Below are 14584 nucleotides of genomic sequence, written 5' to 3' on the forward strand. Positions count from 1 at the left end.
GCCCCAGAGCGGAAACCGGAAATACGTCACTAATCAGACAACATGGATGAATGAAAGCATTATCATTCCCTTTGTAGTTTTTATTATGCTCATAGAAAACTAGATAAACTTTCACTCCATAATATTTGTAATTTATTATTTAATTTTTTATATATTTTATTTGAGTATGAGTGACTATGTGGTGAGTGGTGGGGCGGCGCCCTGGCGCCCTCCAGTGGCGAGCCGCCCCTGGTTAAGACGATTTTGTGCTGCATGTTGCTTCTGAATTTGTCTATATACTTGTAACGTTGATAACATGTTACCAACTCAGTTATTTTGATCATGTTCAGCAAGCATTCAGTCTCCTCTCGTTTTCTCGATAGCAGGTGCAGTTCTTACTCTTCTCATTGAGTAGCAATTAAATACTCACATTAGTTTCCTTTGTGGTTCCGTCGTCTTGATTCTGTTGTTGCCCATAACTCAAACGGCCACCAAATTGGTTTGGATCAAAGGGATTCAGAGTTTAACCAAACGGGCTGAACTGGATTCAGGATGTTTAACTAAACACTTCATGAAAGAACAGACTATTTTCCTTGATGAGGCTGACAGGTGTCGCCCAGCAGGTGAGTGGAAAGTCTGCAAACACGGAGGGTTGGCTTCAGGTAAACATGTGAGACAATGCCTGCTGCCTCACAGTAAACACAATTGCGGGTGTATTTGCATGGGTGTGATCGCGTCTGAGTGTGTTCCCTTACACCGGCGGCTCGGGTGCCATCGCATGCGACGGTGCATGTCAGGACGCCCCCTCTGAAGGCCGGTGTGTTTTCTGCTGTGCAGCGGAGGCAGACAGACACGTTGTTTTCAGGGTTCAGATTGAGTCTTAAACAGTTTCCCTGTAAATTCATCCAGTTCTGACCTTCACTGGGTGGATTTACGGTCGAGTGGCGTCCTGTTATCATCCTCGTAATCCAGGTGAGGACAGGCCGTGTTTGCTTTGCCTCCTTATCTTGGGGTGAATAAAGTCACGCCGGGACCTCGTGGCGTTAGAAGTTATTTGATGTCAGTTAGGGGGAAAAGTCTGCACCGAGATTTACATGGAGCAGCGATCAAGAGAGATTTAGCTGCAGCTTTACACCCAAACCTCACTTCTACAGCCGGAAGGATAAATCCGAGCCTGTGTTTTGGGAACAACTGTTGGAGATGAATCTAAGGCCCCGTTTATATGACAACAAGCGAAAACTCAAAACCTTTGTGTGTCCGTTTACATGACACCGGTGCTCTGAGAGCAGTGGTGTAAATACGAGCGCTGCTGATTCTGATTTTCCAAAAAAAATGAAGTCCAGCCTCTTTGATGATGACCTTGTGCTCTTCGGCCACACTTACTGTGAATGAATGCCTTTAAAAAATAGAGCAAGGCTGCAGTTGGTTAAATCATATCCAGGAGTGTTTCACAACTGGAAATCCACCTACAAGCACCACTTTTATGAGTTAGGAGTGTTATGTTCAAGTTTCTAAAGCATTTTTGGAGGAAAAAACAGCAGCGTCTGAGCGTAAGACAGCATCTCTCTCGCACATCCAGACTAAAAAACATTACTCCCACATTCATCTCATGGGTACATTTCCCAACACTTGTCCTTGTGAAAGATATATTATAAAAGTAATTTAAATGATCAGCGTGACAGCGGACAAAGCCAAATTCTCACTTCAGGCTCAATGAAGGTAGGAAATGTATGGGAGGACAGGAGCTGTGGAAAGCCATATTAATCAATTACTCACCATGGGGGAGGGCTGGGACGTAACCTTCTCAGAGGCAGCGAAATTTAATTTCCTGCCCCTGGTTGGTCTGGTAATGCCATGTTAATAGCTTCCTGCTCACATGCATTACGGCCGCGCTGCCACACATGCTCGTTTGTTTCCGCCTCAGCATGCCTGCCTAGCATCACTGATACAGGGGGTGACCTGCTGTCGACACACACACACACACACACACACACACACACACACACACACACACACACACACACACACACACACACACACACACACACACACACACACGGTTGTCTAGCAACAAAAACAGCTGCATTTCTATGTGTACAAGCAATATCTGATTTAAATTTTTATTATTAGATCTAGAAGTTTTGAAGGTATACAACATATTTCTTGAAATGTTTGCATGCAGCCCGTCACATGGACATAAAACATCTCCATTCTTGCTTTTCCTGCCTTGAATCTTCTTTTATATATTAGAAATCCGGAGTTTGCTACTTGATGGCATCTTTTCACTGCTCACTACATATTTTTCAATAGATGTAATTTGGAAAAAAACAAAAAAACAAGCATATAATCAAATATTGGAAAAGGGGTAGAAGTAAATAAGGTTTACTTAATCCAGCCCCTTTTCAGACATCGTCAATTACATACATGTGTTATGGATGTGTGTGTATGTGTGTCTGTGTGTAGATTACTTATAGATGCTTTTCCTCTTTTGCAATATATGTGTTCTGTGTGTGTTTTGGACATGTCTGAAATAAATCAATTAAAAAAAACAGTAAAAACACAAAACGTTTGTGTTTTGTGTGTCCATTTACACAACAACAGTGACCAGAGCCGCTGAAATGAAACTTTTTGAGGTGGAACTTTTAGGTGAGAATCATCCCCAAGAGCAGTCCACCCTCTTCATCTGTCCACATGAATATTCGTGCAGTCGCTGTTCTTAATGTTTATATTGTATTGTTGGGTACTTGGTGTGTGTGTGATTCCATTACACAAACACCCAACAACACCCTCTAGTGGCCCATCATGCTAACTGCATGGTTTTGTAAATGCGAGAGTTCTGAAACGAAAACTCAAAAATGAAGCGTTTTCACTGGAAGCGTTGTGTGAAAGTGGCCTGAGAGACTCAAGGCCTCGTGGAGCTTCGAACTTTTCTTATGATTGTCGTGAACCAAATTAAAAAATAAACTCTCTTGCGTTGATTCATCTATAGCGTAATCATTCGGTAGCTTGAGCTTCAAATACAGCAGGAACAGTCTTGAAAACTTCAGCGTTCGCACCCTGCAGTGAAATGTGTGTTTGGGTGTGTGTCGCCTTGACCGCTCGGCTGCCGCGTCCTTGTATCAGTTTGCTCTTTCTCACGGAAGCTGCGGGAACCTTAACCTCTGCGTCCCATGACGATGACTCATCTTCGGCGTGACGTTCTTATGTAAGCGGGTGGATTGTCCTCTTCGAAGCGGGCGCAGGGACACCGGATCGGGCGCAGACACTTTTTCAAAATGACAAGCGAGCTGGAATGATCACATTAGCACCTGGACGGCTGTAACGGAGATCTGATTACGTGTTCGCTCGACTCCATCACCTGCTCATACGCTGCTGTCTCTCCTGTGCTGCATCCACTCTCTATTGTCTTATCATGGGTGGTGTATTCACACTCATGAATCTATGATTTAAAGTACTCGTCGCCTATGGTTTTCGCCCTCAGTGCCAGTGAAGTATATTTTAAAGCTGTGCCGCCTCAGCGAAGCCCCGGGATGGAAACTAATCAAGGTTTCGCATCCCATTCATCAGAGACATTAGTCTGTTGTGTTGATAATGAGGGCTTTTCAGCCAGATCACGACTCGGGCATGACTCATTCTTAAAAAGATTCAGACAGGTTGGAGACGTTTTCCCAATAGAGACAGGTATCAGAGACACGGTGGAGGACTGTCACTTATGTAAAAATAGATAAGAAGTCCACTTCAGAGCCTGTTTCCACGCCCACGCTGCAGGTGCTTCACCATATTTAATCAACAGCGAGCCGCCTCTGCTGGAGGACGCTTTCATCCACAGCTCCTTCCAGCAGGAGTGGTTCTCCTGTAACCCCGTCGGAGTGAGCAGCCAGCCCATCACGCTGCACCCACACCATTTACATCAATACACCTCACACTTTGGAAATGTTCTCACAAATTTTGAGTGACACGCAGGATGAAATGTTTTCAAACCCATCGAGGTTTGGTTTTTCTATTCAATCTTTACGAGTTTTTCTCAACACAATTCGTCACTTTACTGATCAACATCAGTGTTTAGAACAGAGCCAGCACTGGAAATAAATCCACACACTGTTTCCTAATGTCAAAATTCAGGTCATGTACTGATTTATCTTCCCTCTATTATATGCAGTGTTTTGCCATTGTGTATTGTGGTTGGGTTTGTTTCAAACCTTTAGTTTTTATTCTTCGTTGTTCTGATCATAATATTTATGACCACTAGAGGTCGCCTTATTCTAGATTTGTTGAAACTTAATGCCCCTGCTGGGAGCAGTTTGGGCCTCTAGGAGTCATTTTGTCGAGAGAGGAAGTCAAAGTCGAGTCAAACTGCGCTTTATGGATTAGTGTATGAATGTTTTTTTGAAAAAAGCAGCATTATTCCTGACAGGAAGATTAATGGCAGCAGCGTAGCCGACTACATTAATTTTAGACCCGCTTACCTAATAAACTGTCGGCTGAATGTGCGTCTCCATCCATTACATAATAAATTTGTCTCACTCCCTCAGCTTCACTCCTTCCATCATCCCGCCCTCATCTTGCCCGTTCTCACACGTTTTTAAGAATCAGTCTTGCCTGCCATCAGGATTGAATCCACACCTCCCTGCATAAATTATCGGATTAAACACCAACACTGCGCTGCGACTGCAGAGCCGGCGAGGGCGCCGTCGGAACGGAGCGTTTGTTCTGAATGAGCAGCCGCAGCACTGCGTTCATTCAGCAGGCTGCATGTATGGACGAGCTGCTGCGACACGTGCAGCTTTTCCTCACTGAGACTTGTGTGAACGTTTGAAGTGTAAATGAGAAGCGTTTCTGCTTGTGCAAAGACAAACCGGAGATAGAGTTTTCTTTTACAGCCTGCGGTTGAGATGTTTTCTATGCGTTGATAAGAATGCAGTGTGTTTGACGGTAAGCGGGATGTTTTGGTTGGTGTATGTGTGTGTGTGTGTGGGCGGCCACTGTGCGGATGTCAGAGGCAAACAGATAGAGGGAGGCTGAGAAATCAAGTGGATGTGTTCACTTCCTCAAAGCCACACAGGCCTCCTCTCCGTCTATTCAGCTCGGCCTTTTGTGAAAATAAAACGACACCGGAGCGGCGCCGCACCTCTGACGGGAACATCCGTGGATTCCGCGTCATGTGACGGACGGCGCGCTCGCCGGTTTTTCTTGTGCGTGTCGGGGTGTGTCGGGCTGCGCGTGGGTGTGTGAATGTTCTTAGCTGTGTCTGTTTTGTTTGAAAGGACTCAAATCCGTGTTGTGGGTGTGGACGGAGGCCGCGCTCGATGACAGATAGGCGTGACTCTGAAGCTTTAGCACCAACTCTCCTGACGCCTGACTTCCTCTCGAAGGGTAACGGCGAGGGGAAGGAGGGAGGAGGAGGCTGCGTTTCACCACTAACTTATAGATAATACGGTGCAGACAGTGAATACTCCTGTTAGCTAGTGTTTCCCATCGTTTGCTGAGGTGCTCGGAATTCTGATTTTGGAATGTTGTCGATTCGTCTTTGGGACCGGTTTGAGCGTAACATAGTAAATCAAAGAAGACGCACACGTTCAGTCACAAGAACAAAGCTACTGAAACTCTAAAACCACCAAGTCCCAGGAGAACATGGACTGTTAGTCGCGACACTCTGGAGGAAAGCGTTGTTACTGCGGCTGTAGTGCAGCATTTCAGAATAATTGTATTGTCCTCTGTTTACGCGGAATCGGACAATTTTCAAAAATTTCATTTTTTTGTTTTTGTGGTGCCGAGCACCGTTGTCATGGAAACGGACTCAGATTAAGCAAGGTAACATCCTCTGAAGTTACATTTAGACTATTAGTCGTCGACATACAGTAACTAGTTTCCAAGGATTCTTTTCTGCTCCTTCCTGTGAACCGAACGGTTAGCGTCAGGGAAACTGCCGTTAATAATCAGGAGAAAAGGTTGTTCAGACTGACTACAGCTGGCAAAGCTGTGTTTGGTTGTTCAGTTGCTGAGTGAATAATCAGAAAAGCGTGCGTCTGCCGGAGATGTGGTCTCGACGAGCAGCCAGCCGCCGCGGTCCGTGCGCGCTGCCGTTATTGATCGCCTGACCGGTATCCAGCAGAGTGCTGTGTTGGTTTGTGGATAAACTGAGTTCTTGAAACCAGATGGTGGGTCGGGGTCAAGCAGTGCTTCTTTGATTTCCCTAAATCCTTTTAAACAAGGACTTCCTCCCATCAAGAGAGCTTTTGGTTTTAATTAAAATTACACAGCATCAAGTAATTGTTTTAATTGAACAATAAGATGGCATCAATATCCAGAACTTTTTAAATGTGTGATCTGACGGAAACATGAACGTTGAGGGAGAATCTCCGGTGTAAATGATCAGGCCGGCTTCAGGTGGAGCATGAGGTCCATTAGAGAGACAACAGAAGGCTTTTATTTAAGGATCGTAGTCTCTGAGGTTGTTCTTTTTCGCTTAAAAAAAAAAAAAAACAAGAGTGCAGCTAATTGTGGCCCTCATGCTAATCATGTTTTTGATCAGACATCTGTGGTTTGATTTCGAAGTGGGAGGGAGGCAGTTTGCGATCTCTCGAGGATCCTTTTGATCATAATCGTCCCAGCCAGTATTAGCATTTTAATATGGATAGCTCGTTTTCTCACATTGCCATTTTAGGTTAAATGCAGTGCCAGTGAATGCCGGCTGATTAGCATTTATGTGCCTCTTCGCTGGGAAGCCGCCGTCTCTCATGGTGCAGGGGTTTTCCCTCAAGGGGTTCTCTGGGAAATCTGAGCTTCAATCTAAGTAATTGTAGACAAGCTTTTTGAATATCATTTCTTTTACTTATGTGAATACAACCTGAGCAATATTTGCAGACATCACGCCTCTCGGTGTTTTTTGTAGAAATGTTTCCAGCAGGTACGACAAAATGCAGCGTTGCCGCCATTGATCATGTTTAATCATTGATATTGAGACGTGTGAATTCCCGTATTTCGATAGACATTTGATTCAAATCAGAAAGACATTGACTGAATGTAGCAGAATACACATTCACTTTAATAAGACATTATGGTCAGGGGTTAACCTGGGACACTTGTTTTTGGACGTGAGAATATCCCATTGTGTGATCAGTGTGTGTTTGGAAACACGTAGCACTGTCCCGGTGTGTGACGGAGTGGCGGTGCCACTGAAGCCTCTGTTACAACAGCGAGGGCATTCTGGCCGCCCAGCCTCGCCCACCGCTCTGCCACCCTGAGCCCCAACACCCACTCATCTCCCATGGAGCCGAACGCCCAGCTGGCAGCTCGCCATCACCTCTTTCCTGCCGCCGCTGACCACGGGCCCAGTGGGCCGTGAGCCCTCCCTCCCCTCCCCTCGCCTCCCCTCCCAGCATTCCACAAAGCTTAGCGGGCAAGATTTTAATCTACTAAATTACTCTTAGAACTCCGAGGTTCTTGTTGGAACCGGTGATTTATAGCTGCACGTCTCTTCAAATGCAGTCTTTGTATACTGTTCATCGTCTAATTATCTGGCTTTAACAGGCTCAGTAAAGTTTGGTGAATTAAACTCTTTACGTTATGAATCTGATTACGTGCACTGAATTCCGCCAATCACCTGCTTACCAACACTTACACATGATAAAAGAGGATTTACAGCTTTATGTTTCATCATGTGTTAAATTCTCTGTTTCTGCAACAGGAATCATGAACTTGGTCTTTTTTTTTTTTTTTTTCCTATAAGGTTTCTGTACGACAGCACGAGCTACCCCCAGAGCTAGCTACTTACGCTAATGAACCTGCAATGGGAGAATAATAGAAATGAATTGCTGCATTACATTACATGCTTCTTGCACACGCGCGCAGCCAAAACTGCAAGAATGACTTTCATTTAGGCCACGTTTATAAAACAACATTTTCAAATGAAACTTTCACTGCATTTTGGCGGTTCATTTACATGCTAGCCGTCATGTGCTGTAGTAACTAGTTCTTCTACGAGTAGACGGTTAATACCAACAATGGCGGCCTCCACAGTGTCATGGCTGCCAGTCCATGTTCTCCTGGGACTTGGGAGTTCTATAGTTGAGTCACCCCGAATAACAAACCATCTTGGTCTATATGTCTCAATGTTTACAGTGTACTGTTCTCTATACCAACATGTGTATGTGTAGTTTTATTGCAAAGACAACCAACAGCACCTACTAGTGGCACAACATGGAAACGACACAGATTTCAGCGGTTTCCGTGTGAACAGACATTGAGTGAACACGAAACTTTATGAAATGAAAACATAAAAAGAAAAAAAAAGGTAAGGTAAGGTACTTTATTGGTCATTATACAGTGAATGTACAACGAAATTTTGTTCTCTGCATTTAACCCATCCATCGATGCCACTGAAGCATTCCGTATGGAGCAGTGGGCAGCTGCGGGGAGCGCCCGGGGACCCATCTCCAGATGTGGAGTCAGGTTAATGGTCAGAATCACCTGACTGGAGGATTGACCTATGGTGCATGTTATCGGTTGACGGGGGAAACCGGAGATCCCGGAGGAAACCATCCAGACACGGGGAGGAACATGCAAACTCCACACAGAAAGGCCCGCACGGTCCGGGGATTGAACCTGGGACCTTCTTGCTGTGAGGCAAGAGCGCTAACCACTCAGCCACCGTGCTGCCTAAATCGCTTTAAATGTGTGAACGAGGCTTTAAGATGTTTTGAAGGTTTAACGGCTGCTAGAAGTAGATCAGCTACATTGAGCCTGACAGCTGGTTTTGTGAAACATCCCTCAACTTGATAAGCTACTATTTCTCTAAACTCCTGTTTACCTGAGGTGCACCTCATTGATCCCAGGCTTTATCAGTCCTCTGGACATGGCGTTCGATCGGTTGTCTCAGCTGGTTTTTTGCTGCTCATTCTTGTCAGTAGTTTATGAAGCCGATGTTTTCAGACGACTCCCACACCTTCCTGTTGTGAATTCATATTAAGTTGAGTGAATTGCTTATCAGATTGAACCACATGGACCTGATTTGTTACAGCATCGGGGAAAGTAAAAGTAGAACCGAGCCAGACAAAGATAAGAAGCTCCTGGAGGTACCCGGGTCTGAACGGAAGCTCAGAGGGGACGGAGCTTTTTCTGTTGCTGCTCCTGTAGAGCGAGCTGTGCATCAGAAAAGCCTCTTCTCTTTCCATTTTTCAAACTAAATTTAAAACCCATTGTTATTCCTTGACTTTTAACCGAGCCTGAGACTCTGCTCCTGTTTTTATTTTTGCCATTTTATTGTTCGCACTTTGTTTATTTTTGCCCAGTGCTTCGTTTCAGCAGGGGTTTCTTCTTAAAGTGCTACATAGATAAAGTTGAGTTGAGTTAAAGTCGTAGTTAGTGACTTTTATGAAGTGCTTGATAGCAGTAACTTGCACAACACGTGTGTGTGTGTGTGTGTGTGTGTGTGTGTGTGTGTGTGTGTGTGTGTGCACTGGCTGCCACACAGGCCAGCTGGGGCACCTTGCCCATTAAGCGTTTGATTGCACCCAAACTTCCTGTCGGATGGGGAGGAGGAAGAGGAGGGAGGGGGGCTGTCTGGATCTGCTGAGATGCCCTAAATGAGCGAAGCAGATGTGGGCCAGATGTGTCCGAGGGGGAGGGGGGCGCCCGTCGGGGATGAAGAGCCAGAGAGGAGGGCACAGACGGAGGACGCTCGCCGTCCGAACACTGACAGCTTTGTTCACTTCCTCCCAGGAGTTAAGTGAAGCCCCCCCACCCCCGTCCCCCGCCTCCCCCCTCAGCTCTCCCTCCCTTTGAAGTGAGGACAGTAAGCAGGAAGCCAGCCGGAATCGATTGCTCCATGCATTAGGCCAGGAATGTGTGACACCCTCCTCTTCTTCACCCAGCTCTTCCGTCCTTCCTCCTACATCCTCCCGACACATCTTTCATTTACCCCCCCTGCACCCTTCCCTCCCTTCCTGGTCCTCCTGGCACAATGTCAGCCAGCATTCATCCTCTTCCACCTCTCAAGATGCTACCTTTGATTTGACCAAACACCCAAAGCTTCACTTTCAAAAGATTATTAGTTCCTTTTTTTCAGTTGTTAATTTGATTAAATCTTTTTTAAAAAAGACAAATCAAAAGTGGAGAAGACTTGTTAAGTGTTCTTGATTTTTTTTTTTTTTTCTAATCAACAGTCTGCAGTCAAAAGATGATCACTTTCTGAATTGGAAGGCAAAATAAAACAGATTATATTTAGGTCTATGAGGCTGGAATTGCAGGATTACACCCAGAATAACTACTGATCATTGAAGATGTTCTTCTTATTCTTGCTTCCTGGATATTCAATGAAAGTGGGGAAATATTTTTCTGCTTTGACAGTTCAATCATTGATCACCACAGCTTCATTAGTTGATTTATGGATTTTATCACACTGAAATAGAAAATATGTTTAAATTCCAGTGTCCTGATCAAACCATTATTTTGTCTTTCGCTCCATAGTCGACGTACTGGTGAAAAATATATTACGCTCGCTTTACTGACATCCTGTGTTTTTCTGATTCCATCTTTTACTGCTGTTTTTGTACCACTCCCAAAGAATTCACCATAAAGAAGTCTTATAAATAAGGTTTTAGGCAACAATGTTTGTTTCAAGAACAGCAAACATGCTGATTGTAAAGTATCTCAATCCAACAGCAAACTGACACACTCAGCTAAAAGGTTACAGCTACATGAATTACCCTCTTCAGATCATTTATCTTTCATTTCAGGAATGAAAAAAGCCCTGAAAATAGATTATTTTACTGTATTTTCTATCATTTCCATCCAAAAACCCTCTTCAGTCGGTCATCAGAGTCATCATTACCAAGCTGGAGGAGCGGTTTTATCTCTGGTGTGAGAGCTCCGCACCCAGACTGAATTTAAAGCAGAAAATGTGTCTGAAAACAGTCAAACTTCAGTTCGATATTGCTGAGTAAGTTTCTGTGTGATTTTAGAGGAGACTGAGGAATCTCCACTCGTGAACAGTTTTACTTCTGCAGCCATATTCAGCTCCTCCTCTCCTGCAGTAAGTGAAGGATTAGAAACACGTGTCCTTCTCTCTCTCTCACCTTCTGCTCGTGAACATCTTTATCCGATAAATGAAAAAAATCACTGTTATGAACAGTAATTCTGAAGGCAAAGGTCAAACGAAGACGCTTTTCTCTGCTGTGTGGCTGCAGCCATTCCTTCTGCAGAGCGTTAATAACCTTGTGAACTCGTGTTCGGGGAGGATGGGAGTCAGTCGGCCGCAGTCTGCCGTTCAGTCAGTAATCCAGCAGCGTGAGTCATCCGCAGACTCCAGTCTGCCAAGTTACAGCAGCAGGCTCAAGGCGAACGCAGAACAATGAGACGCCGAGGTGGCGTTCTGACTCTGCATGGCGTTATGTCTTCCCAGTGCATAAACACAAGGCTCATTTACACCCATTGTTTATCCTCCCTCACACTGTGAATCCTGTATCTATTAAACGAGGCATTGAGGATATTTACAGCGCCGGTTTGTCTTTTTAGTGTAAATGATTGAGAGCTGAAGGTTACTCATTTCATTTTTCTTAAACTTGTGCTTTGACCCGCCTTATTGGATGAATATCTAAATTATTGAAAGCAGATTCTTTGTCAGATGTGAAATCCAAATAAATAAGTAAATATCAAGGCAGAAACACTATTAACAATAACTGAGCAAAGCTTATCCATGGTGTCCTGATGTATGACTTTCCCCAGGAAGTGAGTTTTTTGTATTGTTTCACAGACTTATTATCCTGCTCTGGTCTCACCATGCCAGCTTGAAGAATAAATCAGTTTTTTTTAACATTGGCACTGCTACTGGCTCCATTTTGAAACTGAAATGACTTTTTTTCAGTGTTTCCAATCAAACCAATTCTAAAGTGACAATTTCCAAATAATCTGGAAATTTAAAAGTGACTTTTTTTTTTAGATCATAGTTTATCTGGAAGTTGATGACTTTCTGAAAAAAGATAAACATTTGTATGGGCTAAATCAGAGTTCATGTTTTCCTTTGGGACTTAAAATACCTCAGCAAAGCCCCATTTCCAGTCAAAACGTATCATTTTTACATTTTTTGTTTGAAAAAAGTTTCACTTTTACATGATAATGTTTTGAAAACATTTTCCTGGAACCTGCTGCTGTTACTGTCACCACACAATGAACCGTTCTGGATCCTGTTGTCCCGTTTGCGTGTCTTACGCCCTCTCTGACTGGCAGATAACTCTCCGCTCAGCCTCTTGGACTGAACTCTTGTTTTCCTCTCGCTCGTCAGCTGATGATCTGACTCACTGCATTTCCAGCATGTCACCGTCGAGCTGAAGCTCCTTCAGTCGCGTCCACGTTCTTTAACTTGTTAGAAATCTATTCTACGCTTCCAAATGCATTCATGTAGTTCCAGATGTGTCAGCTGGAGCTTTACGCGGTCAAGCCAAAGTTTTGTAAAGAAACGGCTCTGGGAGCCCTCTGGGGCGTCTTTAATGGGGTTTTAATTTGAGGCTCATTGTTTCTCGCCGGTGAAGCGTCAGTTAAAACGTCAGATCGTTACAATGGCGATTGATTTATTGTGTTTTTCATGCCGCCCGAAATGGATTTGACGTTGGCGGAATGAGTGCAGTACTTATGTCGAAGGAAACACACTCACAGAATGTTCCTCTCTCCCTTCAATCTGCAGGCATTAAACGGTCGGACGCACTTGACGCCCACGCAGGGCTCCTCCAACAGTCACCACTCCAGCTCCTTTCTGGCGCATCGCGCCGCCAGCGCGGCCGCGGACGAGTGGCCGGGGGGCGAGGGGTCCGGCGGGGCGGGCTGGACTGCCGGGAACCAGACCGGGAGAGGAAGAGGAAGGGAAGCGAGGGAGGAGGCGGCGGCGCAGACGCAGCCGCTGGAAGTCCTTTCCGGCCATCCGGCCAGCCTGCACTCCACCCTGCAGCACATCGTCCAGCAGCTGGACGTTCTCACGCAGGTCAGTCAGCAGGAGGAGCTCGATGTGGACGAACGGGGGACATAAAAACTCATGTATGGGTTTAAAACGGCTTCAGGAAGCTTTTCATTTGTACCAAACGTCAAAACTACGCAGGAGTCAGTGGGCCAAGGCCGAGCAGGCAGCAAGCTTCAGAGATGGTCCACAGTCTGTCTGGATTAATGTTCCTGATGAACTCTTTGCAGAAACAGAGCTGTTGTAAAGCACGGAGGAGGCACCATCATGCTTTGGGGCTCAGCCTCAGTTACTGCAGGCATTAAACATATAAAAGGGATAATAAGGCATTTTTGCTTAAAAATGTGTTCGCTATAGTCAGAAATTTCAGTTTGAGAGGAAGTTTTGACAATGAGCCAAAGCTTTAGCAGCAAAAACAAACAGTTTGAAAGGAAAAGCACTGAGTCCTCATGTTACTCCAACTTTAAAACCTTCCAAAATCATCATATCACCCCAGAAAAGATGGAAGGAGAAAACACGAGATATTTGAAGGTCGCTGAAGCAACTTTAATCCAGTTACAGTGTGAGACCCATTTATTAATTAGAGCTATATTAATCAACAATGTTCTTTCTTTCACATTTATTATTGGAGATTTTCATTAAAACTGTTTTCAAACTTCTGGGGAAGCAACATCAGCAACTAACATTTAATGTGCCTGAAAAGAAAATGTAAAGGTGCAGTTTTATGAAAATATTATACAAGGGCGAGGGTATACTTCTTTTTAAGAAAAAATGAGAAAAAAACGAGCTTCCTGAATGCTCTTTCCCACATGTGCCTGTCTTGCCTCTGGTTGTATATTTGAGGACTTCAGCAGCCTCGCCTGACCTCCCTCTGCTGGTTCCTGGTTTCTCTGGGTTCTCCCTGCTTGGCAGACGGTGTCGGTGCTGGAGGAGCGTCTCACCCTCACCGAAGACAAGCTGAAGGAGTGTCTGCTCCACCAGGCCCGGACGGTCAGGGACCTCCGGGCGTCCCGGGAGAGACGGGAAACGGAGAGCGACGACACCGACGGCTCGGCCGACCACTTCGCCTGACGGAGACTCCGCCCACACGGCCGGACGTGGGCGTGGCCACCCACTGAGGCGCTCTTTTCTCAGGAAGTGCATGTTTATGCTTGCAGCACAATTGTTTTTTTGTTTTTTTTTTATTTTTACCGTGAAATGCACCTTGCTTTGTCGTTTTTTAACCGAGCTATGCACACTGAAATGCATCTAGAATTTCTATGAATAAAGCTAATATACTTCACTGCATTCCGTCTCCATGCTGGGTGCTTTTCTTCTCTAACTCTTTATCGGTCAATCCACCTGCTGGGAACCGAAGGCTCTTCTCCGGTAAACAGGAGTTTAGTGAAATAGTAACAAAGTGTGTTTCTACCACGAGTGTGAAACTTAAATCGTTTTCGTGAATGTGACGGTGCGAAGCCCCTGCCCCCTCCCCAGGGAAGCCCTGTGGTGAACGCTGCTCCTCATATGACTGCTGTCACAGTTCCTCTGCGACCGGTAAAGACTTTGCCTCGCTCTGACTTGCATCACAGGCCGTGTCTGTTTCTGTCTTTCCAGCGGCGGAGATGTGGTGAGCGGTGCGGTCGGGCTGGGAGGAAGCTGTAAAAAAAAAAAAAAAAA

The 14584-nt window shown here is 45.1% G+C and overlaps 1 protein-coding gene across 1 annotated transcript in view; it reads left to right on the forward strand.

Moving 5' to 3' along the window:
- Positions 1 to 14144, forward strand: part of poc1b (POC1 centriolar protein B) — a 45478-nt gene extending 31334 nt beyond the window's left edge. The window contains exons 11-12 of the mRNA XM_030096307.1: positions 12659 to 12952; positions 13838 to 14144. Coding sequence (XP_029952167.1) covers positions 12659 to 12952; positions 13838 to 13996 — 453 coding nt within the window. The 3' untranslated portion in view covers positions 13997 to 14144. The remainder of the gene's footprint in view (positions 1 to 12658; positions 12953 to 13837) is intronic.
- The last annotated feature ends 440 nt before the right edge of the window (positions 14145 to 14584 follow it).

Source organism: Salarias fasciatus, chromosome 7 (genome assembly GCF_902148845.1).
Source record: "Salarias fasciatus chromosome 7, fSalaFa1.1, whole genome shotgun sequence".
Lineage (NCBI taxonomy): Eukaryota > Metazoa > Chordata > Actinopteri > Blenniiformes > Blenniidae > Salarias > Salarias fasciatus.